Here is a 27,393-nt window from a genome sequence, read left to right as displayed (position 1 = left end):
CCAGCCTCCTTCCCACAGTGCCACTGCCGAAGCTGCCTACGAAAAGCAAACGACAGCAGCCTGAAAACTTCACCCAAGTAAATTCTTTTCTTTGTTCTGAATGGCCACACTGTGCTCCCAGTGCTTCACACAGCAAGTTAAGAGCTTCTTTATACCTCCAGCCTACTCTGTTTTTCCCAGGCACACACAAATGAAAGGGCTGTGTGAATTATTAACAGATGACAGCAGAGAGCTAGCCAGGTATTCCAAACTCTTGTGTCTCTTCTTCCTACGTGAATTCCTCAGCAGGGCTTGCAAAGTCAGGCTTCTTACTGCTCCCATCCCTCACACCCACGGGTAGAGCCCGTTCAGTAACCTGGGCAGAACTAAGGCTGTTCTACATCACTTCCTTTCTCCTTTCTTATCCCGGGATAGCATTTGACCTGACCTTGACCTGGGGGGCTTCACACCTCGTTCTGAAGGGCACTTAGTGAATCTGCTTGGAGCCTTTCCCCTCTGAATGCCTTCCCAGCAGCAAGCTCATGCGGAGCACGGCGCAGTCCAGGGGGAACAGAGCCAGAGTTTACTTGTGAGCTGGGAGAGGCAGGATCAGGAAACCTGAAAACAGACTAGAGCCTTGGCCACGTTAAGATGTCAACCATCATTTCATGTTGAAAGCAAGTCCTGTCTATTGCAAACACTTCATCCAGGCCCTCCTCTTCCACCCCCACCCAACCAACCCCCCAACAAAGAAGCAAACAGGACACCACATGAATCCAGCACCACTGCTTGAGAGCATGCTTGATGTTTACACAGAGGTACAAACCCACACTGCTTCAGTCCATTCGCATCATTTAAACTCAAATACATTTTGAATTGGTCAAACCAGCTCTGTAAACCCAATGCAAGACATAAAAACTATGACACAAGTTGGCATCAGTGCAACCCAAAGACAGTTTGAGAACTGACTTAGGAAAACCTCCTGAAACTGGAGCTGCAGTAGGAGGCTTTGAAAACAGCAACGTGTTGGACTCCAGATCACCCCAAACGAGCAGGCACTTTCCTATTGACCTCAGAACTGAAATCCACACGTTTTAAACTGTCATCAGACTGCTCCAAAAGGGACAGGCAAAGCACAGCACAAACAGGGGAAGGCAAGTTTCCCACAGTGCAGACGGCTCCCAGTGATGCCACAGGGAACTGCCTGCAAAAACATAAACCAGAAAAGCCTCTTTGGCTTGCATTTTGGACTCCACTTCACACACAGACTGCTCATTGCAACTGCCATCAGAATGGACAAAAGCAGCACAGAACATCAGCAGCAGCTCCTGCTTAAAAGAACGATAAGCACAGCACATTCCCCCCTGCCCCAGCCAGCTCCGAGTGCTCCAGACTAAGCCACAGAAACTGAACAGTGAGCTCTCAAAAGACAGGACATGGTGTGCTCCAGGACCCACAGAACCAGGAGAGTACTTACAAGGTTTCTTAAACAAATTGATCATGCCTACAGTTTCAGATGAAGTCAGAGAAACTCCAGACTTGATCTTCTCTGAGGAAGAAACAAAAGCCATGGAATTACCAAAGAGCAGGGTTTGCTTGGCTTGCTCTGCTGTGGATGTGGAGAGAGCTCTGAAGGGCACCTTGCAGTGTGGCGGGAAGGCTGTGGGAAGAGACTCATTTGTGTTCTCCAGCACTCTGCTGCCCTTCAGCACTCTCCCCGTGGAAAACGCTCGGGGAGGTTTTTAACGTGCAAGGTGATTGCAGGCTGAGAGCTAAGACCTGACCGTTCGTGCCATGTCCACTTGGTAACTGGCTTCTAGAACTGCCTTCTGCTCAGACTTCCCCAGCAAAAACCAGCTTACCTTCTCCACAAGGCAGACAAGGCACACCTGCAACAGTAGGCAGCTCTTGAGGGGGGCTGTGAATAACAGCAGTGGGTTTTGAAAAGGCAGAACAATCCTGTCACTGTATTACCAGAAATGTTTTTCACCTTTGCAAGAGCAGTTTCATGCCATTAATTACCATGAAATCTGGAGGCTGCCTTTTCCAGGACTACTATTTGCTGAGGCATCCTATGGATGGAGACAAGCATTTGAGCATAAAAGAAGCAACAACGATGCAAATCCCTGCTAGAGAGAAATGAAGTGTTGAATATAAAAGCTTTAGAAAGACTTCATTATGCAGTTCTCAGTCGGCACCAGCTGAGCCAAAGCCTACTACAGTACCTCTCTGTGCTCTGGAGGCAGAGGTGCCACACTTCCATGAAGGGATCTTTGCAGCCGGGGTCTGAGGGGAAGAGCCAGGCTCTGAGATCTGCAGTTTGGTGTACAAATGAGTGGTCTGATTTGCAAATCTCCCAGGAGCCTGGCAGTGCAGTAGAACCCTCTGGAGGAAATCAAGGTTTTAATGCTGCCTTTCCCATGGCATGTGCTCACAGTCATCTCTCACAAGCTTTACCAAAGACCAGCAACAAGTGGCTGGCCTTGGGCCCTCAGATCCCAAAGGTGTTTGAGAGAGATTGGCAGACAATGAACCGGGCTAAAAGCAAACACTTCAGTGGAAGGCAGGAAGCTTCTGAAGGGACACAACAGGTGGGATGTGTTATTTAGAGGAAGCACATCCCACAGGCAATAAAAAGAGCTCTCAAGAAGCTTAGCTGGGCTTCTCTCTCATTTGTCCCTGAAATGCTGGAGGTCCAAATGGAAAACCTCTGAAGCCATCAGAAGAAGTCTGGCAACCTGTGTCCTTTGCAGTGGTACATACACAGTCCTCCAACTCCAGTCTGCTTCTTCAGACAACAACCAGCAAGGCTGCCTGCTGCCCACTGAGTGAACTCTGAGAGATCAGTTTGGTTTCTTTGGAGATGTCCCATTTGCAGCTGAACACCCCCAAGGGCACAGTCCTCAGCAGTGGCAAACCCACAAAGGGTCAAAGGGAGATGTGCACCTCGGCCCCAGAGGAAGCAAAGCACCTACCAGCCATGACATAGCCTTCTGTAGGCAGGCAGGGAACAGGACTTTCCCAGACGCTTCAACACAACACCTCTGTGAAGCCCTGTCTGTGTGCAAGCAAAGACAAAATGATCATCTTCTCGTGTTCCCACACCACAACTCTCAGCTGGGAAGAAGCCTCTCTTGTATTGATCAACATCCTTGCTCCACAGTGAAACCTGGGAGGTGCTGCTGCTTTTCTCTTGAGCCACAAAGTCTCTTTAATTTTGCTCTGGCTTTGTCTTACCTGTGAGCAGCTACATCTCTACCAGGTTGTCTCAACTAACCAACTTCTCTTGCTGTGATTTTCACGTTTCAGGAAAAATTCTATTACACAACCAGCCCAGAAATAAAAACCACTTGAGCAGCTGGAAGAGTAGAGCTGAATAAGCAGTGCTACAGCATTCAGCAGTCGTGAGGTCACCTCACACCTCAACACTCATGGAGTTCTTCTGCTCGCTCAGATAACTTCACGTTCAGTAGTAGACACAGCACAAAATGCCACAGCAGTTTAAAGAGACAGAAGCATTTCCAAGGCTTTCACTGATGAATGAAAATGAACACAGAACTATTAATAACATCAAGTCCCAGCCTTAAATGAACACAGAACACCACCAGCCCTGGAGCAGGCTGCCCAGGGAGGTTGTGGAGTCTCCTTCTCTGGAGACTTTCCAGCCCCACCTGGATGCATTCTTGTGCAGGCTACACTGGGTGACCCTACTCTGGCAGGGGAGTTGGACTGGATGCTCTCTGGAGGTCCCTTCCAATCTCTAATGTACTGTGAGACTGTGATGTCCTACCCCTAAAGGAGCACAGAACAGCACCAGCATCTCCTGCCCCTAAAGGAGCACAGAACAGCACCAGCAGCTCCTGCCCTTAAAGGAGCACAGAACAGCACCAGCATCTCCTGCCCCTAAAGGAGCACAGAACAGCACCAGCATCTCCTGCTCCTAAAGGAGCACAGAACAGCACCAGCATCTCCTGCCCCTAAAGGAGCACAGAACACTACCAGCATCTCCTACCCTTAAAGGAGCACAGAACAGCACCAGCAGCTCCTGCCCTTAAAGGAGCACAGAACAGCACCAGCATCTCCTACCCCTAAAGGAGCACAGAACACTACCAGCATCTCCTGCCCCTAAAGGAGCACAGAACAGCACCAGCAGCTCCTGCCCCTAAAGGAGCACAGAACAGCACCAGCAGCTCCTGCCCCTAAAGGAGCACAGAACAGCACCAGCAGCTCCTGCCCCTAAAGGAACACAGAACAGCACCAGCAGCTCCTGCCCCTAAAGGAACACAGAACAGCACCAGCAGCTCCTGCCCCTAAAGGAACACAGAACAGCACCAGCAGCTCCTGCCCCTAAAGGAACACAGAACAGCACCAGCAGCTCCTGCCCCTAAAGGAACACAGAACAGCACCAGCAGCTCCTGCCCCTAAAGGAACACAGAACAGCACCAGCAGCTCCTGCCCCTACAGGAGCACAGAACAGCACCAGCAGCTCCTGCCCCTACAGGAGCACAGAACAGCACCAGCACCTCCTGCCCCTAAAGGAGCACAGAACAGCACCAGCACCTCCTGCCCCTAAAGGAGCACAGAACAGCACCAGCACCTCCTGCCCCTAAAGGAGCACAGAACAGCACCAGCAGCTCCTGCCCCTAAAGGAGCACAGAACAGCACCAGCATCTCCTACCCCTAAAGGAGCACAGAACAGCACCAGGATGTCTTACCCTTCCATCTTTCTCCTGGCTTTACAGATGAAGAGTGACTTAAAGAGGGAGGGGGAAAAAAAATGTTCCCTCCCTCTTCACCCCCTCCAACCTAATCTGAGTGTGTGTGGTTGCAGCTGCAGAACAAGGAGCAACTGTGGCATTTGTGGTGCTTCAGAAGCATCTTGTGCTTTAGGACGAGGGCAAATGGCTTCAAACTAGAGCAGAGCAGATTTAGATTGGATGTTAGGAACAAATTCTGCACCACGAGGGTGGTGGAACACTGGAACAGGTTGCCCAGGGAGGTTACTGGGGTCCTATCCCTGGAGATAATCAAGGTGAGGCTGGACAGGGCTTGGGGCAGCCTGATCTGGCTGAGGATGTCCCTGCTGAGTGCAGAGGGGATTAGACTGGATGACCTTTGGATGTCCCTTTCAACCCAGACCATTCTGTGATCCTGTGCCTGTTCAGGCTGGTGGTGGCAGTGTGACAGATCTCCTCACCAGGTATCCTGGAGTTCCAGCTTTTCTCACTCTAGGTATCTACAGCCTCTTCTTTCTTTGGTAGGGGAGAGATGCAGTTGTTAACTTCTCACCAAACTGGCAAGCAACATAAAAGCAAAATCCAGTGCCACGTGCTCTGGCAGTGTTGGTGTTAAGGCTTCCCTGGGTGCGCAGAGTAGGAGAGGAGAGGGAGGTTCAGGTGACCAAAGATGAATGAACAGCTGTAGAGGGAACAAGAAAGGAAAGCTGGGGACAACACAAGATGAAACCAGTCTGGATCTCCATCAGACTGGGACTGTATGCCAGGGAGGTGACTGAGTCCCCAAGCCTGGCTGTGTTTCAAGGTGGTTTGGATGTGGTGCTTGGGGCTATGGTTTAGGGGTGAACTTTGCAGGGCAGGGTTAATGGTTGGACTTGGTGATGCTGAGGGTCTTTTCCAGCCTGAATGGTTCTGTGATTGATTCTATCTGTGCAGCCAAGGGCTGAGCTCTTTTGCTGTTTTAAGGCATAACCAACCCCAGAGATCCTGCTTTGCTGGAACAGAGAGGAGCACAGCAGTGGAGAGCTAATAAAAGAGAGTTCTAGATGTCAGAAGTGCTCCAAAAGCAGCTTCCTGAGCTAATGCTTGCTACTGCCAGCCCTAAAAGGCAGTTGGTCTCTCAGCAGATACAGATTGCCATCACTGACTCATCCACCCTGCGCCTTCAAGGCAGGCTGATGAAGGAAGGGCTGACAGAAGGAAAAGAGGAAGGAGGAAAGCAAGGAGGCAGAGGGGATTTAAACAGGATTAGCTAGATGTGGATCCTAAATAAAGATCACAATCACTGCTCCGTGGCTGTGGGGATGTCTGAAGTGAAGGTCACAAAGTGAGCAGGAAAATGGCAGTTTGTGAGCTTGCACAATGACTTTTCTGGAGACAACTTTCAGCAGTGTTTTAACTCTTCAAGCCAGCACTGCAGAGTGCTTCCAAGCTTCTGGGAAGCAGAAGGAGAAACCGGCATCTGAAAATCCTCCCTCAAGCATCTTATTTTAATGCAAACAACAAAGTCTTGCCCCCAGAAGTCTTTCTGCTGCTTGTACACCCTGCTGCCACCGCCAGAGCCAAGCACCCAGGAGAAAGATGAGTAGCCTGGATCTGCTCTGTCGCACTGACATGAGAAACACCATGGGTGGGGTGACCTTGGATAGTCTTGCACATCTACCTCGTAGCTCACTTAGAACAGAAACCTTCCAAGCCAGAGGGAACACTGCTAGCTTCTGCTGCTCTGAGCAGTGCTCAGCATAGAGCAGATTTCCTTGCAGGCTAAGAGGCACTTCAGTCTCCTCAGGGAATGTGTTAGGAATTTCAGTGTTCACTACCTATTCCTTCCATCTTGAAACTGATTGGAGTCCTGCTCACCTAGAAATTTCAGTATCCCTTCATTCTGACCCATTCCTACCATCTTTAAAGTGACTGAATTGGAGTCCTGCCCATTCCCAGCTCTGTACAGACATCACAAAGCCTATAGGGATTTCCTTTATGTGCTCAATGTGACTTCCAAGCTGTTCAGCTATAGGCAATGACAAATGCCTTTCATTTCCCTGAGATAATCTCTTCAAAACCTGTTTTCTAGCCTGTTCACTTTAAAGTTGCTGGGCAAGATTGCTGGGCAGGGGGCTAGTTTCCATGAGGGATATGTCTAGGGAAAATAAGATGCCTCCAGCCTATGTAATAACACTTTAGCTAGCAGAAGTAAAATACACAGCTGGCATTGTTCTCACTGATGATGTATGCAGCCAAGACACCAAAACCCCACCTGAGGTACTCGGTTTAATTCATCCTCAAGCAACTTCCTGGAAAGCACAAGAATTTCCTTTATGATCCAGCTTTCCTGCCAGCACTGGAGATTCCTTCAGGCAGCTTTCTTTTTATAGCTTAAGAGAGGAAATCCCTCAAGTTTGGGAATAGGAAAGATGATCATTTCAATCCTTAAAGGCAGTTTGCAGTGCTAGACTTTAATTTTTGCTGTGAGACTGAGCAAGAATCAGAGGAGGGAGGCTGATGAGGAGCTCTCTAAGAGTTTTCTCAGAGAAAAGGTTGCCAGGGAAAGTTTAGATTCAGCACCTGGAAAAGTTTCTCAACAAAGTCTGTTAAACCACTGGAGACACACAGGAAGTGCAAGAAGCTTCAGCTTGACAAGGTAGGAGGTTTGCACTTAAAAGGCAGAATAAAGTGAATACAGAGTTGTTTCTCAGCACCAGCTTCTAGGACTCTCTTGGTGACAGAGTACCAGAATCAAGCTGAACATTGCTACAGCTTGAAATGATGGGGGGGGGGGGGGGGGGGGGATAAAAGGAAAGGGAAACAAAAGAAGAAAATACTAAATCAAATCCCGCTGTAACAGAGATTTCCTACACAAATGCTTGGATCTTGCCAGCCCAGGTGAGCAAATGAGCACCAGAAAGACACTGGGAGCCCCACCTGCAGCACAAGCAGCCTCATCAGCTCACAGACTCTCAGACACAGGCAGGGGCAGATTCCTTGCAGCAATTTCTGAGGAGCAAGCAAGCTTCCTCAGTAAATAAAATGAAAATGTGTTCTGTCTCTTTAATTTGCAGCCCCCAGAATGCTTCTGTTTACAACACCTGAAGCAGCAGTAGCTCAGAGTGAGCACTGTGGTTAGCAGGACTTTCAGCTGCAGCCATGGTGGGTGGTTTGGGTTTCAAATGCTGCTGAAAGAAGTAGTACAGCACAAGACATTCATAGAGCCACTGAGATTTTGGAAGTGTAGCCAGTAGGTCTAGGGAAGTTCTCCTCCCCCTCTATTTTGCCTTGCTCAGACCACAGCTGCAATACTGTTTTGGGCTCCCCAGTTCCAGAGAGACAGAGAGCTGCTGGAGAAAAGTCCAACAGAGAGCCAGGAGGATGCTTAGGGGACTTGAGCATCTCCCCTGGGAAGAGAGACTGAGAACCCTGGGGCTGTTAAGTCTGGAGAAGAGAAGGCTGAGAGGGATCTGATCAATGTCTATCAATAGCTGAGGGCTGGGGGGCAAGTGGAGGGGGGCAAGCTCTTTTGGGGGGTGCATAGCAATAAGACAATGACCAACAGGTACAAGCTGGAACATAGAAGATTTCAGCTCAGCATGAGGAGAAACTTCTTTCCAGTGAGGGTGGCAGAGCCCTGAAGCAGGCTGCCCAGAGAGGTTGTGGAGTCTCCTTCTGTGGAGCCTTTCCAGCCCCACCTGGATGCATTCCTGTGCAGCCTGCCCTGGGTGATGCTGCTCTGGCAGGGAGGTTGGACTGGATGATCTCTGGAGGTCCCTTCCAACCTCTGATGTACTGTGATGCTGTGAAACCAAACACAGGGTTAAGCTGCCCTGAGTTTTAAATCAGCATTCAGGGAGTAGAATGTCTCACATCTCAGACTGCTTTGGAACTGTGCAGGAGCAGTATTGTGAGGGCAGAACTGGTGTTAGATGATAACATCTTTAATATGTCCAGATGATAGCAAAATGCAGTAAGCCATACCCCTAAGGCTCTGCAGGGTCCTATAATAAGAAAGTCACAGAGTGCAGAACTCATTTTCCATCTCCCTGTCTGCATTCCTTCCTCCTCTCACTCCTGGAAACAACTAATCATATCACATGTTTATGTAGTAAATACTGTAAGTAATATTTGCAATGTCTCTGTTTAACACCAGAAGCAAACAGTGCTATTCATGAACACTGCATTAATGGTGTTAAACATTACAGTGCTCTGCACTGTGTTACAGTGAAGTGCTCTGAATTGCCTGCCCGAATGCATTGGCTTCCAGGCCTCACATTTCACCAAGGAGTAAACAACTACATGAACAGGCTCAGTAAAACTCTTTTTACTGCCTATGGTACATAGGAGGATTATAATCACAATATAGAATTACATGCAGTATAATATAGGTAGAAAAATATAGGAGTAGGATGATAATAATTACAATCATGATAGTAATAATAATAATTGTTATTATCATCATCATCATCATCATTATTATTGTTAATCACCTGGAGCACTGCATCCAGCTCTGGAGCCTTCAACACAGGAAGGACGTAGACCTGATGGAGCAGGTCCAGAGGAGGGCCATGAAAATGATCAGGGACTTGGAGCAGCTCTGCTGCAAGCTCAGGCTGAGGGAGCTGGGGGCATGCAGCCTGGAGAAGAGAAGGCTCTGGGGGGGCCCTAAAGCTGCCTGACTACCTGAAGGGCTACAAGAGGGCTGGAGAGGGACTGTTTGCAAAAGCCTGCAGTGATAGGATGTGGGACAGTAGTTTGAAATGAGAGAAGAGATTTAGATTGGATGTGAGGAACAAGTTCTTTACTATGAGGGTGGTGGAGCCCTGGAACAGTTGCCCAGGGAGGTAGCTGAGACCCCATGCCTGGAGGTGTTCAAGGTCAGACTCAGCAAGGCTCCGGGCAGCCTGATCTGGTGGAGGATTTCCCTGCTGAATGCAGGGGGTTGGACTGGATGACTATAAACCTGAATCCCTGAGTACTCTGTAAGATCCAAATTTGAACTTCAAAACTTCCATGTAGGGGAAAACCACACCAAAAAAAAAAGCCCAAATCCCCAAACCTATAGGGATTCCTTTAACTGACCCAGTTTTAAAAGTACTGGAGAAAGTATAAATCCACCTTTTGCCCTCAGATAATTTTGCCTACAGCACTCTTCACTGGCTGGACACTGACCTGTTGGAGAGCAGTGAAGGGGGAAAGGACCTGAGGGTCCTGGTGGATGGAAGGTTGGCCATGAGCCAGCAATGTGCTCTGGTGGCCAAGAAGGCCAATGGCATCCTGGGGTGGATTAGAAGGGCTGTAGTCAGTAGGTCAAGAGAGGTTCTCCTTCCCTTCTACTCTGCCCTGCTGAGGCTGCATCTAGAATATTGTGTCCAGTTCTGGGCCCCTCAGTTCAGGAAGGACCTCAGGGAACTGCTCGAAAGACTGCAGTTCAGAGCCATAAAGATGATGAAAGCAGTGGAAGATCCTCCTTATGAGGAGAGCCTGAGGGAGCTGAGGGCTCTGGAGCTTGGAGAGGAGGAGCCTGAGGGTGACCTCATTGCTGTTGCTAAAGATGTGCAGGGTGAGTGCCCAGAGGCTGGAGCCAGGCTCTGCTGGGGGATGCCCAATGCCAGCACAAGGGGCAGTGGTGGAAGCTGAGGCAGAGGCCATGGAAACAGGAGGAAAAGTTTTTTCCCTGTGAGGGTGACAGAGCCCTGGAAGAGGCTGCCCAGGGGGGTTGTGGAGTCTCCCTCTCTGGAAATATTCAAACCCCACCTGGATGTGTTCCTGTGTGACCTGCCCTGGATGCTCCTACTCTGGCAGGGGGTTGGACTGGAGAAGCTTTTGAGGTCCCTTCCAGCCCCTGGCAATCTGTGATTCTGTGACTCTTGGTTGTTACTCTCTGGTCATGGAGGAGACCACACAGTTGGCTCTTTGTAGGAAGGACACACTGGGGAAGGCCATGGGGCAGCCAGAGGTGGCACAGCTGAGTGACTTAGAGGAGTTCTTCACAGGGTGCACTCATGGTGCTACCCAGCTGAGCTCTGCAGCTCACTAACCCAGCTCCCAGCTCTGCATGGCCACAGGTATGAGATGAGCAAACCACAGATTATATGAGCAGCTTTCTCTGGTGTCTCAAGTCACTCCTGCACTGGGCTTGGGTGAGGACAGGACAGAATTAACCAGGTTGGAAAAGCCCTTCAAGACCAAGTGCTACCTATCACCCAGCACCATCTGATCAACTAAACCATGGCACCAAGGGCCTCATCAAGTCTCTTGTTAAACACCTCCAGGGATGGTGACTCCACCACCTCCCTGGGCAGCACATCCCAATGGCCAATCTCTCTTGCTGGGAAGCATTTCTTCCTCACATCCAGCCTGAACCTCCCTTGGCACGGCTTGAGACTGTGTCCTCTTGTTCTGGTGCTGGTTGCCTGGGGGAAGAGACCAACCCCCACCTGGCTACAACCTTCAGGTAGTTGTAGAGAGCAAGAAGGTCTCCCCTGAGCCTCCTCTTCTCCAGGCTAAGCAACCCCAGCTCCCTCAGCCTCTCCTCCCAGGGCTGTGCTCCAGACCCCTCCCCAGCCTCCTTGCCCTTCTCTGGACACCTTCCAGCAACACTGCACAGCAGTGAGCTAAGGCTGAGCTGCAGTGGGTATGAAATCAGAGTCTGTTTACAGTGAGATACTTACTGACTGGATTTGTGGTGGTACACTTGAGGAGGTAACCAATTCACTCAGGTTAATGCTATGTAGAGGGTTCACAAATCAAGGGGCTTTTCACACTGAGGCTTAGTCTGACTGAAACTCATGGGAAGTGTAACACAAAAAGCCATCCAGACATCCAGAAAACCAGGGCTTGCTCTGAACAAGTGCTACAACCTAACACTGACTAAACCAATGCCTCTTCTTCTTGGCAGCACCTCTGCTTCATTAAGAGGAGGAAAGGGATTAATTGCATAGCTACTTATTGCCCAGTGACTCATTGCATTCAATCCTTCTGGTCTGGACTTCCACCAAAGTGACAGCAGGAACACAGTCAAATGCATCCCTCAATGATCTGTCAGTGCAAGACAGAAATCTGCACTGGGTACATGTAAAGCACAAGAGAAGGAAAACACAACAAGAAAATTGAATAGGGATGGAGGGGAAGAAGCTTTGGATGATGGAAATGAAGTTAGAAACTTTAATAGGACTTAAAATAAATCATATCCCCCTCCCCCCCCTTTTTTGGTGGGTTTTTTTTTGGTCTGTTTGTTTTGGGGGTTTGGGGTTTTTTAGGATTAAAACCAAAAAGTGTAACTTCAAGGGAAACTGAAGTCTCTGGAGTAGTGGGATAGAGGAGCACCAACAAATAAGAGCCTGAAGTCTCTGGAGAAACAGGACAGAGGGGCACCAATAAACATGAGGCTGAACATTTTAACCTAGAAATGGTAAAATGAGCTAGAAAAAGAGAAAAAAAACCCAACCCACATTTTTATTAAAACCAAAATTAGACTTCAGTGCACTTGACCACCACAACATTTACAGAAGATTTCCCACAAGGAGGGTATATGGGGAAAGCTAAATCCTTAGTCATAGTACAAATGATTTCCTAAGCAAATGTTGGTCCTATTTTCTGCAGCCTGTTCTAACACCAGGATCTGGGGGTGGGTTAGGAAAGAACACTGGGTACAGGGTGGGGGGGGGAAATGTAGCTTTAGTTCTCTTGAAAATAAAATGAGCTGCAGATGCTACACAGAAATGTGTCTTGCCTCCTCTGTTTATGACATTCACAGCAGCCAGCTGGGAGGGGAGGTTGTAAGTGACCACTCTGGGAGGCTGCTCTTTGGGTATTTGTGTTTTAAGCCAAGGGGCATTGTATTTCACTGGGCATCACATCTGGAAAGTGCCACAGTGCTTGTAAAAAGGAAACCTCTTCAAAGAAAACAGAAGGAGGACAGCTCAGAATCTCTAAGTGTCTTACACACAAGCAGGGTGGAAATAGGAGGTTAGAGAGAGCACCTGGGGAGCAGCCTGCCTCCACCGAGCACTTTCCACTGGTGCTGGCACACTTCACACCGACCTGCTTTGGAGGAATAGGAACATGTCCTACCCATAACACATTAACAGGCACCATCACACATCCTGGTGCTCCAGAAACGCCTTCAGCTGAGGTGTGGTAGGTTTTGGTGGCAGAAAGATGTCCTCATGGCTGTGACCACCTCGGGAAAACAGAACCTTTTTGTTCTCAACAACCACCCAAGGTCTTTCAGCTTGATCATTCCAGGGGAGCTGTCAGTAGCTGTTTATCATTGAGCCTTTTGCCATAGGACACAGGCCAAACACACAGTTTGGCAAGACAGGCAGGACTTTTGGCTAGCTAATAACTTACACTGGAACAGGTTGCCCAGGGAGGTGGTAGAAGCCCCAGCCCTGCTCTAGAGTGAGGAGTCCCTGCCCATGGCAGCGGGGTTGGAGCTGGATGATCCTTGAGGTCCCTTCCAAGCCTGACAGTTCTGTGACTCTAAGGCAGTATTGGCTGGGACAGATTCTCTAAGCCACGTGAAACAACTTGGAATAAGAAAACTATGTTGGGTTGTTTGCAAAGGGAAACAGGGGCAGTCCCTGATGAACACATCTGCCCTGGGACCACATGCCAGCATGGCTGCTTTAGAAAGACATTATGACCCATCATTTGCAATTGCAATGTTCTTCCCAGGGGAAAAGAAAAAAGATAGAGAGAGAAAAGAAAAAAACAAGAATTTTTTTTTTTTAAATAAAGAAAAAAAGGAAAATGGAAAAATGGAAAAAGAAAAATAGTAAAAAGAAAAAGGAAGAAATATAAAAACTTTAAAAGGGGGAAAAGGAAAAAAAGAAAAAAAAAAGGAGAAAGGGGAAAGAGAAAAAGGAAAAAGAGAAAAAGATAAAAGGGAAAAAGGAAATAAAATGAAAAAAGGGGAAAATGGGGAAAAAGGAAAACAAAAAAGAAAAAGGAAGAAACAGGAAAAAAGGGGAAAAAAAGAAAAAAGGGGGAAAGGAAAAAGGAAAAAGAAAAAAAGGAAGATAGGGAAAAGGGGAAAAGAAACAAGAAGAAAAGGGAAAAAAGGAAAAAAGGGGAAAGGCAAAAAAAGGGGCAAAGGAATAAAGGGGCAAAGGAATAAAGGGAAACAGGGGCAAAGGGGGAAAAAGGGGGAGAGGGAAAAAGGGACAAAGGGAAAAATAAAAGAGGGAAAAAAAAGGAAAAAGAAAAGAAAATGTGAATGGAGCAAACTTTTCTGCTGCCATTCCACTTGCAGAGAACCCTGCAACAGTTTTCAGAAGGGAAGCTTCCCAGGCAGCAGAGTTGTAAAGGTTCTACAGAGCAAATCAATCCAAAAGCTGGCAGAAGGGAGAAGGCTGCAGAGGTGTTCTGGCAGCAGCCTGAGTGGTGGTCTGTGACTTAGCACCAGCCCCAGTGGCAGCAGTCCACACACACTCTGTCTGCCTGGGCAAAACCAGAGCTGCTTGCTAGGCTGGAGACTACATCAGTCTCTGCATGGCTGAGAATACCTCCAGTGGTTGAAAGGAAAGGAAAGATTTGCTTCTGTGCAGAGGATTTGCTTCCTTTTCCCCCCCAGAGTACAGACAAAAGCTACACAAGAATCAGTTTTAAGTACAGGAACACTTGGATTAAATCTCAAAAGCTGATTTCTTGCTGTTTCTCAGTCAGAGCATGCAGGTTAAAACCAGCACTTGAGCATTCAGTTATCCAGAGTTTGCCTTCACCTCAATGAATTAAGTGAAGACATCACGTAGAGTGCTACAGGACCAGCAGGAAAGTGTTGCCTTACCTTTGGGTTAGGTGGAGTGTGGCGCACTCTGCTTTCACACAGTCCTGCCCCCTCCCTGCAGCGGGGGTTTTGCTCCAGCAGAGCGATCCCAGATCAGGAGACAGTGCTAGGGACCAGCAGTTAACATTCTTCTTCTCCCAGGCTCTCTAGGCACAAAAGGCAAAGGCAGAATTTTAGTTCACCTTTGCCAGCCTGGTCTGTGAGGATTTTTGTTTGTTTTCCTTCTTTTGAGGGGCACTTAGAAGCTGAGCAAGTCCTGTCTTGTAGATGGCTTGGGATGGTTGCAGCCTAGAAGGGAAAAAATAAAAGGGGGGAGAAAAAAAGACCTTGCAACCTGAGAAATTTTCATTAGCTTCAGATTTCCCTCTGAGGCCTTAACACAAAATGGTCTTTCTTTACCCTTCCTACCCAGTGAAACAGCAACACTTTCTTATTTTCCCTTCCAAACACTCCCAAGCCTGCAGTTCTGCAGCAATTATATCTCAGGACAAATCTCTCACTGTTTATACTGGAGCTTGGCGGCAGGGGGGTTGAAGTGAAAATGCAGGACTGGACTCTAGCTTCCCCAGAGGGAAAAACCAAAAAATATCTAATAATTGAGAGCTGATCCAAACTTGGATTTTTTTTCCTCCCAGCAGAATGTGCACCAAAAAAAAAAACAAAAGCTTTTTAAATGATTTACTGGAAAACAGAAGAAAAAAAACAAACCAAAGCAAAGCAAAATTTCAACCCCCAAACAAACAAAAAACCTAAATAAAACCCCAAACCAAAACCAAATAAAAAGCCCAAAACAAAGCAAACAATCCCAGAACCCAAACAAACAAACAGAAGACCCAAACCAAAACCAAACCCCAGCAGGAGGAGGACACAGAGCTGCTGGAGTTGCCCTGAAGGAGAGGAGGCTCAGGGGAGACCTCATTGCTCTCTACAGCTACCTTAAGGGTGGTTGTAGCCAGGTGGGGGTTGGTCTCTTCTCCCAGGCAAGCAGCACCAGAACAAGAGGACAGAGTCTCAAGCTGTGGCAGGGGAGGTTTAGGCTGGAGGTGAGGAGAAAGTTCTGCCCAGAGAGAGTCATTTGCCATTGGGATGTGCTGCCCAGGGAGGTGGTGGAGTCACTATCCCTGGAGGTGTTCAAGAGGGGATTGAATGTGGCACTTGGTGCCATGGTCTAGTCATGAGGTCTTGGGTGACAGGTTGGACTTGGTGATCTTTGAGGTCTCTTCCAACCTTGGTGATACTGTGAGTGAGGCCAGAGGAGGCCACAAAGATGCTCCAAGGGCTGGAGCAGCTCTGCTGTCAGCACAGGCTGAGGGAGCTGGGGGTGTTCAGCCTGCAGAGGAGAAGGCTCTGGGGGGACCTCAGAGCTGCCTGCCAGGACCTGAAGGGATCCTGCAGGAAGGCTGCAGAGGGACTTCTCCTCAGGGTGTCTGGAGAGAGGCCAAGGGGCAATGGTTTGAAGCTGAGGCAGAGCAGGGTTAGAGTGGAGCTGAGGAAGAAGTTCTTCAGTAGATATTCAAAACTCAACTGGAGAGAGTCCGGGGCAACCAGCTGGAGGTGACCCTACTTGAGCATGTGGGCTGGACTTAGGTTTGTCTCTCAGGCTCAGCCAGTCTGTGATTATGTGAAAATGGAAGAGAAGAAACCAGGAAAATAATTTCCAGGGTAGGAAACAAACCCAGGAAAACTTTCTTTTTCCTTTCTTTCCTCTTACAAGCACAGCTCTATTTATCAGAAGCCAAACACTGGCGTGAGTAAACAGGATCAAACTGGATTTACCCCCACAGACCTGCAGAACAACCACTACTGACACTGTGATTTTCCTGGGTCAGGCAGACACCATCAGAAAGTCATCTCTCCAGTCAAGGTTGCACAGGGAAAATGAAATCCATGCAGAAAGACTGAGAAAGAAGGAAGCTTTGCTCTCCCAAACTCAGAGGCAGGAACAGGCTTCTCAGAAAACCTTTCCAGGTCTCAATATGAGAATGGTTGATTCTGCAGGGCCAAAGCCACACAGAGCCACTGCAGCTGCATGTCCTGCAGCCCTCTGCACTCCCCCAGCACAGCCAGGGGCACTGGGGGGGTGATTAGATTGGCACAGGTGCCTAGCAAAGCTGCATCTAAAGATGCTGAGGGATATATGCATGAGTAAATGAAACTCTGACCTGCACATTACTGAGGATAAAGCTCCTTGCCTAGGCTCAGGGCAGCCTGATCTGGTTGAGGATGTCCCTGCTGACTGCAGGGGGTTGGACTGGATGACCTTTGGAGGTGCCTTCCAGCCCAGCCCATCGAGTGGCTCTGTGAAGTGGGTGCACTGCAGCAGGCAAGCAGGTGCACTTCTGCAGGGCACTACCACACCACAGAGCCCTGGCACAGCCACAGCAGGCTGGAGTTTCACCTTCATTGTGTTGAACATCAACCATATCCAAACAAAAACTGTTCCTCTCCCTGTGTGGTAGGATGCCAGGGAGAATTTCTCTCTCAGACCATCTAGTCCAGCTCCCTGAGCATGCCTGGCTAACCTCAACCTGCCCTAGGCACAGGGAGCTTGCTCAAAGAGTGCCCCTTAGGGCAGTGCTCAGCTATGCTTAACACTGTCAGAATTTAGGTGCAAAGTGGCAAGGGATAAATGAGAACCCAACCTCTTCCTGGGCTTTGGCTGCTCTTCCACACCCTTTAGAGCTAACACTGCCTTCAGAAGAGGTAGGTTGGGGTTTTTCCTCTCTTTTATAGCTATGTATCATGTTCTGTCTCAAGAATCACCTCAAGTAGTAATTCTTCTACTGCTCTCTGGAAGAGAAAAATGTGAAGCATTACTTTCTCTTCATTTGACTGCCAGGATGCACATTTTTGCTTCTCTCTTTATTGTGCCAATTGCAACCTCTGATGTCCAGGGAGGGGAAAAAGAAGGTCATCAACTCTTGCAAGATCTTTTATGATGGTGAAACTCCTCCAGTTATTTTCCATCCATCTAGAGTGAAATTAAAAGCACTGCTCTGTGGTTACAAGCATCATTCCTGACTGCATCTCCACACTAGTTCCAAACACAGCTATAAAACCCATTTGCAATGTCCCCTGCCCCTTTATTTGCTCTAAATTGAATTCTGCACTGCAGGCTGCACAGCTGCTTGTGGAGTAGGATCCTGCTCCACGAGAGCAAAAGTGAAAAACCTACCAAAAGAGCTTGAAATGGAAAAGAAAACAAGGAAGAGAAAAGCCTTAGAAACTTGTTCTTGGGTAATGCCACGTCACAAAGTGCACAGACAGCACAGGCCTCATGGAGCAATGATGTCTGACCTCAGTGTAGATCCAAGACTAGAAGGAAAAGGGAATTTTCTTGAACTGCCTCCTCCCTCTGTGGAGAAATCACCAACCACTGACTGCAGGTTACTTGCCTGTGCAGACATTAATTTGCTGCCTGCCTTGGAAGCTGCAGAAAAGCCCTGTCTAAACATAAATCGTTCATGAACCACCTCACCTCACCCCTGGGTAACTAGAGAGGCATACAAGCAACACTCTGCATGGGTAGGAAGTCTTCTAGTCAGCAATGCCATGCACCAGCAGGCAGCAAACACAAGAGCATCCATCCTGATGCTGTAGCAGATAGCTTGTGACAGGTTTTGTGTTTTCATCTCAGCCACCACAGGTCACTGGTGGCAAAAAGCAGAAGCCTCTGAGGACAAGCAAGGACACAGTTACACAGCTGAGAGGGAGATCCCTGTCTTGTCTCTTTGTTTCATCCCAGGCTTGCCTGAAGCACTTGACAGAAGTAAAACACATTTTGTAGCCTTTAAGAACACAAAGTCATTGTGTCTGAGCTGGTAAATGATGCAAGACTGTTAACAGAGGTCATCAAGGTTCATCCTGTGGCTTGCAGCAGAGTCAGGCAAGGAAAAGGCACAGGGGAGGAGCTTCTGCTACATGAAGTAAGGGGTGATCATAGGCCCCAAGCACCCAGAGCCAGGTCTGGTGAGTTGCAGGTTGTGGCATTTGAGAGAGGCTTCTGCAGTCCCTAGTACAAGAAATTGAGCTGCTTCAAATGGTCCTGATCACTGCAGGCTCCTAATGGCACCAGAAGCACAGCAGTTCTTTAAGGGGAATTCAGAGGAGGCAGGATGGTGACTTCACAAGACCTCCCCAAGATGATGTTCAACACACAAGCATCACCACTGAGGGATGTCTCACATCTTCATTTCCACCCTTGCCTAAGAGCAGGGCAGGAGTTATTCAGTGCTCTCATCTCTCTAGGTTAGTAACAACATGGAAGTGACATTGGGCACAGAAGAGGACACAACCACAAAGCATTGCTCAAGATGCTCAGAAACAGTTCAATCCTTTGGGATTTGTGATGCTGGTGTCTTGTCACAGCAGGAAATGAAAAATGGGGCAATTGCATCCTGCATCCTGCAGTCTGCTGTTTCTTGGTGGTGTTTGGAGAACCAAATGCTCCCTGGGCTACTAGGGATTAAAAACTCCAGCTCATGTATGTAGCTAGATTTGTCCCTAGCAGCTCCATGGAGAAAGAGCTTGGAGTGCTGGTGGACAGCAAGTTCAGCATAGGACAGCAATGTGCCCTGGGGGCCAAGAGAGCCAATGGGATCCTGGGGTGCAGCAAGCAAAGTGTGGCCAGCAGGGCTAGGGAGGTTCTGCTCCCCCTCTGCTCTGCCCTGCTCAGACCACAGCTGCAATCCTGTGTCCAGTTCTGGGCTCCCCAGTTCAAGGGAGACAGAGACCTGCTGGAGAGAGTCCAAGGGAGAGCCAGGAGGATGCTTAGGGGACTTGAGCATCTCCCCTGGGAAGAGAGACTGAGAGCCCTGGGGCTGTTTAGTCTGGAGAGGAGAAGGCTGAGAGGGATCTGATCAATGTCTATCAATAGCTGAGGGCTGGGGGGCAAGGGGAGGGGGCCAAGCTCTTTTGGGTGGTGCACAGCAATATCCAAGGAACAATGGAGACCAACTTGAACAGAGAAGGTTTCAGCTCAATATGAGGAGAAACTTCTTTATGGTGAGGGTGGCAGAGCCCTGGAGCAGGCTGCCCAGAGAGGTTGTGGAGTCTCCTTCTCTGGAACTTTTCCAGCCTCACCTGGATGCATTCCTGTGCAGCCTGCCCTGGGTGATGCTGCTCTGGCAGGGGGGTTGGACTGGATGCTCTCTGGAGGTCCCTCCCAACCTCTAATGTTCTGTGGTACTGTGAGAGAATTCATACAGTAGAGGAATTGTTGGAACAAATGAGCAGGGAGGCAAAAATGCCAGCTACAGAAGCTGCCTGCCACTCCCAACAGCAGGACACATGGGGGATCTGCAGGGGAAACAAAAGCAGGTGAGCAAAGCAGAGAGCTGCTGCTGGCCCACCCCAAGCAGCTGAATCATTTGGCTAAATTTGGGAATGTTCTTCTCACCACCTATTTTTAAATGAAATGTCTAAGAAGCTTTCACTCCATTTCTGTGGCCTCTATTTCAGAAGCACCAAAACACAAGCTGAAATTGCACTCCCAGATTTTTGCTGCCAGGATCTCAGAATAGAACTCCTGAGCATTTTACATGCAAGCATGGAGTGAATGTTTCCAGCTCGTTCCATCTTTGCTTTAGGTTCAGTGAGCCTAAATAACCAGTCTAGCATGTGTGCTGGAGGCAAATGCAGCTCCAAGCTTGGGCAAGTCTGTCATGTGAAAAAAAAATAGATTCCCTTCAGTGAAAAGAATGAATGTTAGAAACACTCAAAAGCATAGAATGGCTTGGGTTGGGAACTGGGAGAGAGGAGAGTGAGTTACAACATCCCAGTGCAGGAAGGATCTGGAGGTGCTGGAAAGTGTCCAGAGAAGGGCCATGAGGATGAGCAGAGGGCTGGAGCTGCTCTGCTATGGAGACAGACTGAGAGAGTTGGGATTGTGCAGTCTGGAGAAGAGAAGGCTCTGAGGAGTCTTTATTGTGGCCTTCCAGTATCTGAAGGGGGCTGCAAGAAAGCTGGGGAGGGCTTTTGAGGGTGTCAGGGAGGGATAGGACTGGGGGGAATGGAGCAAAACTAGAAATGGGCAGATTCAGATTGGATGTCAGGAAGTTCTTCCCCATGAGGGTGGTGAGAGACTGGCACAGGTTGCCCAGGGAGGTGGTGGAAGCCTCATCCCTGGAGGTTTTTGCAGCCAGGTTGGATGTGGCTGTGAGCAACCTGCTGTAGTGTGAGGTGTCCCTGCCCATGGGACACCAACCCCAACTCTCAGTCTGTCTCCATAGCAGAGCAGCTCCAGCCCTCTGCTCACCCTTGTGGCCCTTCTCTGGACACCTTTCAGCACCTCCAGACCTTTCTTGCAATAGAGGCTCCAGAACTGGACCCAGAGCTCCAGCTGTGGTCTCAGCAGAGTGGAGCAGAGGGGCAGAATCCCCTCCCTGGCCCTGCTGGCCACACTTCTCTTGCTGCAGCCCAGGCTCTGCTTGGCTCTCTGGGCTGCAAGTGCTCACTCATAGAATACCAAGGTGAAAACAATGTGCATGGAAAGTGGAGCAAGGTAAGACTCCTGATGTGAAGAAAGCCAGAGAAAGAGCAAGAGCTCTAGGGCCAGACACATCCCTGGGTGACAGCCCAACCTCTGCAGCACTGGGAGCTGGGATTCAGAGCCAGACCTTCAGCCTTGTTTGCTAATTATAACAGAACAAGAATATCTGATAGGCATGGGGGCTATAGATGCTTTCAGATGTTTCACTCAGAGCTCAATCTGAATCAAGAGAGGAGAGGAAGGAATGCAAAGATGCACACACCAGGGTCAGTGTCCTGGCAGAGATGAACAAGTGCACTGCAGAAGTGTGACCTGGAGCTAACACCTGAGCACCTCTGCTGGTACCTTCACAGCATGAGTGCTGCGCTCAGGCTTAGCCTTCTCTTGGTTATAAAGAATTCAAAACACCCCTCAGCTGCTTTCTGAACTTGTTATAAAAGAGAGAGCCTTCAAAGTGCTCTTCACCTGAGGGTGGTGAGGCACTAGAACAGGGTGACCAGGGAGGCTGAGGATGCCTCCTCCTTGGAAGTGCCCAAGGCCAGGTTGGATAGGGCTTTGAGCAACCTGAGGTAGGGGAAGCTGGAACCAGAGGACCTTTAAGGTCCCTTCCAGCTCCAAGCATTCTCTGTTCTATGATTCTAGGGGGCACACAGATGGACTTCTCAACTGAATGAGAAGCTACTCCCTTAGGTGTCTTTAGTTTATAAACTGCACCCTCCTGGTTGTAGATCTTCTCTTGGCATGAAGTTATTAATGGAGACAGAGCTTTGAAGAGGTGCATCTGAAAGCTTCCTCGCCCCTGGAGACCTGTCCCGAGGGATTATGCCATCAAATGCATTAAGGAAGAAGATGAAGTACTCTCCAAATGTAACCTGCATCCTTCTGAGGAATTCAGCCAGATTGTTCTAGCTTGAGTTCCCTGTGCCAGAAAAGCTTTGTCTCCTTGTCAGAATGAGCCACCTAATTTAGGAAAGCTCACCACAAGAAAAAACCACCCCAAAGGGAAGGTGTGAAAGTGCAAAGGAGGTGTTATCACCTCTACTCAACAGCCCCAGGCTGGGACAGGGCCCTCCTTGCCAAAGCACTGCATCCTTGCACAGAGCTCGGCAGCAGCTGCTTGGGAAAGCAGGGTTTAGAGTTGTGAATCCCTGGAACTGGGAATGAGCCTTAAATGTCAGCAGTGTGCTCCAATCCCTAACATCCTGTGAGCCTGTGATTTGATTCCCCAGAAGTGAGAAGTCTCTTTCTTCTGAAACAACTCAAAACAATCCTTAGGAGTGAAGAGGTTGGGTGGGAAGTGGGGCAAGCAAAGCTGGATGAAAACCCTTTGTCATGGCAGCTTGTGCAAATTGAGCTGCAAGCCTCTCAGGGCAGAGACAGCCACACCAGCCCAGGCTTTGGGGAGGAAAAGGAACCTCTTATGTGAGACTTGCATGCAGTGTTCAGACATAGTTTGGTTGCATGAACCAAGCCCTGCAGCTATCCCTCCTGGGTTTGCACTGAAGGAGAGCTGAGCTTAGCACAGGTTTGTGTTTTGTAGTCTCCAGTTTGGGTCTGTATTTCATTTTACCAGAGACTGGTGGGAGAGAAGGTTTAGGAGAAGGACACTAGAGGCAAAAAATATCTGTGTCAGGCCACTTTATATGAACCCCTCTCTGCTGCCTGAGCCAAATCCTTTCTGCAGCATTTACTCTTGCTCAAATTCTTGCCACTGCCTCTTTCCCCAAGTGCCCTGAGCCTCTCTCCTTCCCACTTCGAAGGAAGAGGAAGTAAATTTTTCATACCAAACATCTCCCAAGTTTCCACTGCCTCCCTCTCCAGAGGCTGCAGCCTCACCTGGGCAGACAGGAGATATTATCAGTGTTTATTTAGGACAGCAGCAACCTACTTCTGTCAGCTCCTCTGGAATTCATCGTAGCTGTCACGAGAGTGGTGCCTGGAAACAGCTCAAATGCCCAAGTGTGCTCACAAGGGTGAGGGCTTGGCATGAGCAGATTCCTCTGCTCTGCTGCAGACTGAGGAGGAACTGCAGCACTTGAAGACAGCATGGAAGGGTATTGAAACAGGAATAGCTCCTGAGTGCCATGAAGTCTTTGTGCTCACATGAGCTGTGTGCCCACACAGCAGATGGAGGCTCCTGTGTTCACAACAGCTTCCAGCCTGACCTCCTCACTGCAGTGCAGTGGGGGCTGTGCCACAGCCTGAAAGCATTTGGGGTGAGCTGGGTCAGACAAGCACAGAATGGTTCAGGCTGGAAGGGAGCTCAGAGCTCAGCTCCTCCAACCTCCCCAGCATGCCCAAGGACACCTCTCAGCTACACTCAGCTGCTCAAGGCCTCATCCAGCCTGGCCTTCAGCACCCCCAGGCAGGAGGCAGCCACAGCCTCCCTGGGCAGCCTGGGTCAGAGTCTCAGCAGCCTCCTGCTGAACAACTTCTTCCTCAGCTCCACTCTAACCCTGCTCTGCCTCAGCTTCAAACCATTGCCCCTTGGCCTCTCTCCAGACACCCCGAGGAGAAGTCCCTCTGCAGCCTTCCTGCAGGATCCCTTCAGGTCCTGGCAGGCAGCTCTGAGGTCCCCCCAGAGCCTTCTCCTCTGCAGGCTTGAACACCCCCAGCTCCCTCATCCTGTGCTCACAGCAGAGCTGCTCCAGCCCTTGGGTCAGCTTTGAGCCTTTAGAGGCTGATACCTTTAAAACTGTTCCTAAATTCTCTGTCAGACATTTGTCAAATGATTGTGTCCTGTGACTGGAATTGCCCAAGAGGGAAAGGCAGCAGGGAAAGGGGCAGGACAGCAGCTGTGGGCTCCTCTAAAGCTTGCTCCTGATGAAATTCAGCTCTTCCTGCAACTGAAATCAATTGTGCTCCTGTCTTCTTTCACAGCTGGAACAAGAGCAGGGCTTTTATTCCATCACCTCTGAGCTAACCCTGCAGGGAACATGGCACAGGAACATCTTTGTGCTGAGCTGTGTCAGATGCAGGGAGCAGCCAGCAGCCACCTTTAGCTTCTGTGCAGCCTGGCAGGGGGCTCACAAAACTTTCTGACACTACAAGGCACTTGCATGGTTATCCTAACAGGGTCAGTACAGGTTAGGAGCTGCCCTGCTGGGAAGCAGCTCCATGGAGAAAGAGCTTGGAGTGCTGGTGGACAGCAAGTTCTGCATGGGACAGCAATGTGCCCTGGTGGCCAAGAGAGCCAATGGGATCCTGAGGAGCAGCAAGCAAAGTGTGGCCAGCAGGGCTGGGGAGGTTCTGCTCCCCCTCTGCTCTGCCCTGCTCAGACCACAGCTGCAATCCTGTGTCCAGTTCTGGGCTCCCCAGCTCAAGAGAGACAGAGACCTGCTGGAGAGAGTCCAAGGGAGAGCCAGGAGGATGCTTAGGGGACTTGAGCATCTCCCCTGGGAAGAGAGACTGAGAGCCCTGGGGCTGTTCAGTCTGGAGAAGAGAAGGCTGAGAGGGATCTGATCAATGTCTATCAATAGCTGAGGGCTGGGTGTCAAGTGGAGGGGGCCAAGCTCTTTTGGGTGGTGCACAGCAATAAGCCAAGGAACAATGGAGACCAACTTGAACAGAGAAGGTTTCAGCTCAACATGAGGAGAAACTTCTTTATGGTGAGGGTGGCAGAGCCCTGGAGCAGGCTGCCCAGAGAGGTTGTGGAGTCTCCTTCTCTGGAGCCTTTCCAACCCCACCTGGATGCATTCCTGTGCAGCCTGCCCTGGGTGATTCTGCTCTGGCAGGGGGGTTGGACTGGATGATCTCTGGAGGTCCCTCCCAACCTCGAATACACTGTGGTCCTGTGATGGATGTGACTTGTCCCAAGATCCCAAGCTGTGATATTGGCAGCAGCTGCTGCAAAGGGTGAAGAGACCATTTGGAAAGTTGTCTGTGAGGACAGACCTCTGAGCAGCTCTGCTGGGTGAGGTTCAGCACTGCTGTGTAACACTGCTGGTGTGAGATGCTGAATGCTGATGACAGGGCAGTGAGGAGCTGAGGGGACCAGAGCAGGCAGGAGGGCAGGGCAGCAGCCATGGCAGTGCAGAAAGGATAAAAGCTTTCTTGTTCCCAACACTCAGCTCAGGGTTAGGGGAACTGTTCCAAACTTTCTCATGGTCAGAAAATGTGGGGAAATTTGTCTCAGGTGAGATTATCTAAACACCTAAAATGTCTAAGTAACATCTGAAAGGTCACAGATAGCTGTTCAAACCTAATTACAGCCTAGGGACAGCTACAAGCTAGATACTGAGCTCCACTCCATGCTGAGCTGCCTTGCAATGAAGTTGCTGCACTTCTGATGGGTAAAGGCTGCAGCCTGCTCTTTCTCAGCCCAGACATCCTCTGGTGTGTGAAGGATCTGCTATCAAGACAGAATCAGGGAGACAAACCCTTGACCCTTCAACATTAAGCATTAAAAGGGTGCTAGAATGTCACCTCAGATGCCTCCAGTGCTATAAATAGAGGAGGAATTATTTCAAGCAGGGAAGCCTAGACATTTAAATAACCAAGCTGTTCTGTGCTTTCCTCTGTTATGTTAACTACTGCTGAAGATGCAGGTGAAATCAGCTCCTGATATGAATCCACAAGCAGCAGTTCCACCAGAGCATCACAAAAATGAAAGCAGAACAGGCAGCAGTAATGGCTCCACTACAGTGCATAAAGAAAAAAGAAAGAGAGAAGAACATTTTTCATCTAGGAGCTGGACTCTGAATTCCATCTAGGCTAGGGAGTTTGCCAGTTCCAAGAAAGAAGAGCAAACATCCATTTCTGTGGGCTGTAAAGGCATCCAGCTGGAGCCTTGCCTCGCTGCGGTGCCCTTGGAGGGGCAGTGGGACACAACCCCAAATCCCAGCAGTCCCATCCAGTGACTTGAAATGTTAGGAAAAAAACAGTGCAAAAGATTTGTTACCACCCAGTGTGCCCAGCTGGCCAAGAAGGGCAAGGGCATCCTGGAGTGGATCAAACTCAGTGTGTCCAGCAGGAGCAGGGCACTGCTGGTGCCCCTGTACAAGGCCACAGCTTCAGCACTGGGTTCAATGCTGGGCACCACAGCATCGGAAAGACATGGAGGTGCTGGAGGGTGTCCAGAGAAGAGCAATGAGGCTGGGGAGGGGTTTGGAGGGCATCATCTGAGGGGCAGCTGAGGGAGCTGGGGGTGCTCAGTGTGGAGAAGAGAAGGCTGAGGAGAGATCTCATTGCTCTCTACAGCTCCCTGAGAGCAGCTGGAGTGAGGCTAGGGTTGGTCTCTTCTCCCAGATACCCAGAGACAGGGTGAGAGGAAATGGGTTTGGGTTGTGCCAGGGGAGGATTAGGTTGGACCTGAGAGAAAGCTTCTCTGGTGAGAGAGTGGTGAGGGGTTGGAACAGGCTGCCCAGGGAGGCGGTGGAGTCCCCATCCCTGGAGCTGTTCAAGGAGCTGTAGATGTGGAGCTGCAGGCCAAGGTGTAGTGGCCATGGTGGTTGGGTTGTGGTTGGACTTGGCAAACACAAAGATCTCTTCCAACCTCAATGACTCTATGATTCTCAAAGAGGACTCTTAACTCCCCTGCTGGGTAGCAGCCAGGAAAAGGGCAGTTTGAAGACCAGGAACATAGGATTTCCACTTGCTCAAAGGAAATCTTAGAAAGAAACTTTATCCCCAGATCTCCACATCCTAGAATGACTATCAGGAGTTTTGCTTGTGGGCTGATCACAAATGTGGTTGAGCCCCACCCCTGGAGACATTCAAGGTCAGACTTGATGTAGCCCTGGGCAGCCTGATCTAGTTGGAGATGTCTCTGCTCACTGCAGGGTGGTTGGACAAGAGGACCTTGGAGGGTCCCTTCCAACCAGATGCAGTTTGTGAATCTGTTCCCTGTGATACATCTCAGACCAAATGAAGCTGATCCCTGGAGGTTTTTGCAGCCAGGCTGGATGTGGCTGTGAGCAACCTGCTGTAGTGTGAGGTGTCCCTGCCCATGGCAGGGGGGTTGGAACTGGCTGAGCCTTGAGGTCCCTTCCAACCCTGACAATTCTGTGATTCATGTCTGGTACAATGAACAACCCTTCAGAGAGAGTATCTTCATTTTATCCTGGGGTTCTGAACAGTGTGAAGTTAGAACATCTTCAGCATTCCTACTGCCCAGGTGAATGAACTCCAGCAAACCTTCAGCTGCTCAGCTGGAGAGGCTGAGCACACCACGCTTCAGAGTCTGGGAGAATCCAAAGCAGTGATCTAAAACCCTGGATTAAACTTCACCTCTGTCTTCAAATGGCCCCTCCTAGTTGAGAGAGCTCCAGCAGTTCATGTGTGTTGAAAGAGGCACGGCAAGGGCACCCTCCCAAGCGGCAGACATTGTAGTTTAGCAGCAGCAGAAGCAGCAGCAGCCCAGCGCCAAGGGAACAGATTCCTCTTGGAGTGGGTGGCAGCACGCAGGC

At 49.5% G+C, this 27,393-nt stretch overlaps 1 protein-coding gene across 3 annotated transcripts in view; it reads right to left on the bottom strand.

Moving 5' to 3' along the window:
- CRACD (capping protein inhibiting regulator of actin dynamics) overlaps positions 1-27,393 on the bottom strand; it is a 112,891-nt gene that overhangs the window by 48,183 nt on the left and 37,315 nt on the right. For all 3 annotated transcript variants that reach the window (XM_054163155.1, XM_054163138.1, XM_054163144.1), the window contains exons 2-3: positions 14,497-14,642; positions 1,457-1,528 (exon numbers count right to left, since the gene is read on the bottom strand). In XM_054163155.1, coding sequence (XP_054019130.1) covers positions 1,457-1,481 — 25 coding nt within the window. In that variant the 5' untranslated portion in view covers positions 1,482-1,528; positions 14,497-14,642. The remainder of the gene's footprint in view (positions 1-1,456; positions 1,529-14,496; positions 14,643-27,393) is intronic.

The sequence above is a fragment of the Dryobates pubescens genome, chromosome 1 (assembly GCF_014839835.1).
Source record: "Dryobates pubescens isolate bDryPub1 chromosome 1, bDryPub1.pri, whole genome shotgun sequence".
Taxonomy (NCBI): domain Eukaryota; kingdom Metazoa; phylum Chordata; class Aves; order Piciformes; family Picidae; genus Dryobates; species Dryobates pubescens.
This window is presented reverse-complemented; position numbering and strand designations above follow the sequence as displayed.